The sequence below is a fragment of the Vicia villosa genome, linkage group LG1 (assembly GCF_029867415.1).
Source record: "Vicia villosa cultivar HV-30 ecotype Madison, WI linkage group LG1, Vvil1.0, whole genome shotgun sequence".
Taxonomy (NCBI): Eukaryota; Viridiplantae; Streptophyta; class Magnoliopsida; order Fabales; family Fabaceae; genus Vicia; species Vicia villosa.
In genome coordinates, this window is record NC_081180.1 from 240,172,711 (window position 1) to 240,173,852 (window position 1,142).

Consider the following 1,142-nt stretch of genomic DNA (forward strand, 5'->3'; position numbering starts at 1 on the left):
TTACATCATCAAATGAACTACATGGTCTCTAAGCTTCTTAGACAACCAGCTTCTGTATACAATATTATCTATAATACTGTGAACTATATCAGTGTGAGTCCCCTTAGCAAAGACTATGTTATTCCTTCTATACCATAAGCCATAGACAGTTTCAGAGAAAGCAAGTTTTAAGAGGCTGGCCCTCCAACTTTTCTTAGTCGCTTCCTTAGTGATCCACTTCAATTCCTCTTTCCAGGGGAGCGGTCTGTGAGCATAATCGATCCAATTCAGAACTTTGCACCACACATCTTTGTTATCCCTGCATTCAAAAAACAGGTGAGCAATAGACTCATCATCCTCCTTGCATATACTGCATATGCTATCAGTGATCAGATTGAACCTCCTAAGTCTATCTTTAGTTGCCAATTTCTCATGACATAGTATCCATGTAACAAAATTAGCCCTAGGTCTCGCCAAGTTTCGATGAAATATAGTCCTCCAATCAACCTTCTGTTCATGACCAGTCATTGCATCATACATCATCTTCATCTGGAATTTACCCTGGCTAAGTAATCTCTCCCAAATTTGTGGATGTTGCAGTACCTCACCTCTTGCATCCATGATCCTCTTAATCACCCAAGAACAATCTTTGCTAATAATTGCCTCCATAGCATTGTTATTTTTCAAATAATACATATGGACCCACTTGACCCACATGTTGTCAGACTTTTTGCACAAATTCCATAAGCACTTTATCATGGCAATGTTGTTCCACATCTGAAGGTCCAGCAGACCTTGTCCCCCCTGAGCTTTTGGTTTGCACAGTGTCTTCCAAGCCACAGGGCTTTTCCTGCTAGCATTAACACTACCATTCCAGACAAACATTCTACACATATTATTGATTTTCTTGATTACAAACTGAGGCAATGGTAGACATTGCATCCAGTATTGTGTTATAGCCAAAATTACACTCTTAACAAGCAGCACTCTACCAGAATAGCTAAGAACTACTAATATATGCAATTTATATATGCATTTTGGTCAAATTTCTCTACTTTACATTTTTCTTATCGTTTAAATACTACATCACAAATAATCCACTCGGGCGATAACACGGGTCTCTGACTAGTTCTATATTAAATGATAATTCCAATCGTGAACAC

At 38.4% G+C, this 1,142-nt stretch overlaps 1 protein-coding gene across 1 annotated transcript; it reads right to left on the reverse strand.

Moving 5' to 3' along the window:
- Nucleotides 1-873, reverse strand: LOC131597451 (uncharacterized). Its single transcript, XM_058870151.1, has one exon. It carries the CDS (start codon nt 871-873, stop codon nt 1-3), a length of 873 nt encoding a protein of 290 aa, XP_058726134.1.
- Between the last annotated feature and the right edge of the window lie 269 nt (nt 874-1,142).

Coding starts and splice junctions, on each gene's coding strand:
- LOC131597451 (XM_058870151.1), bottom strand. CDS start 873: ATGTGTAGAATGTTTGTCTGGAATGGTAGTGTTAATGCTAGCAGGAAA.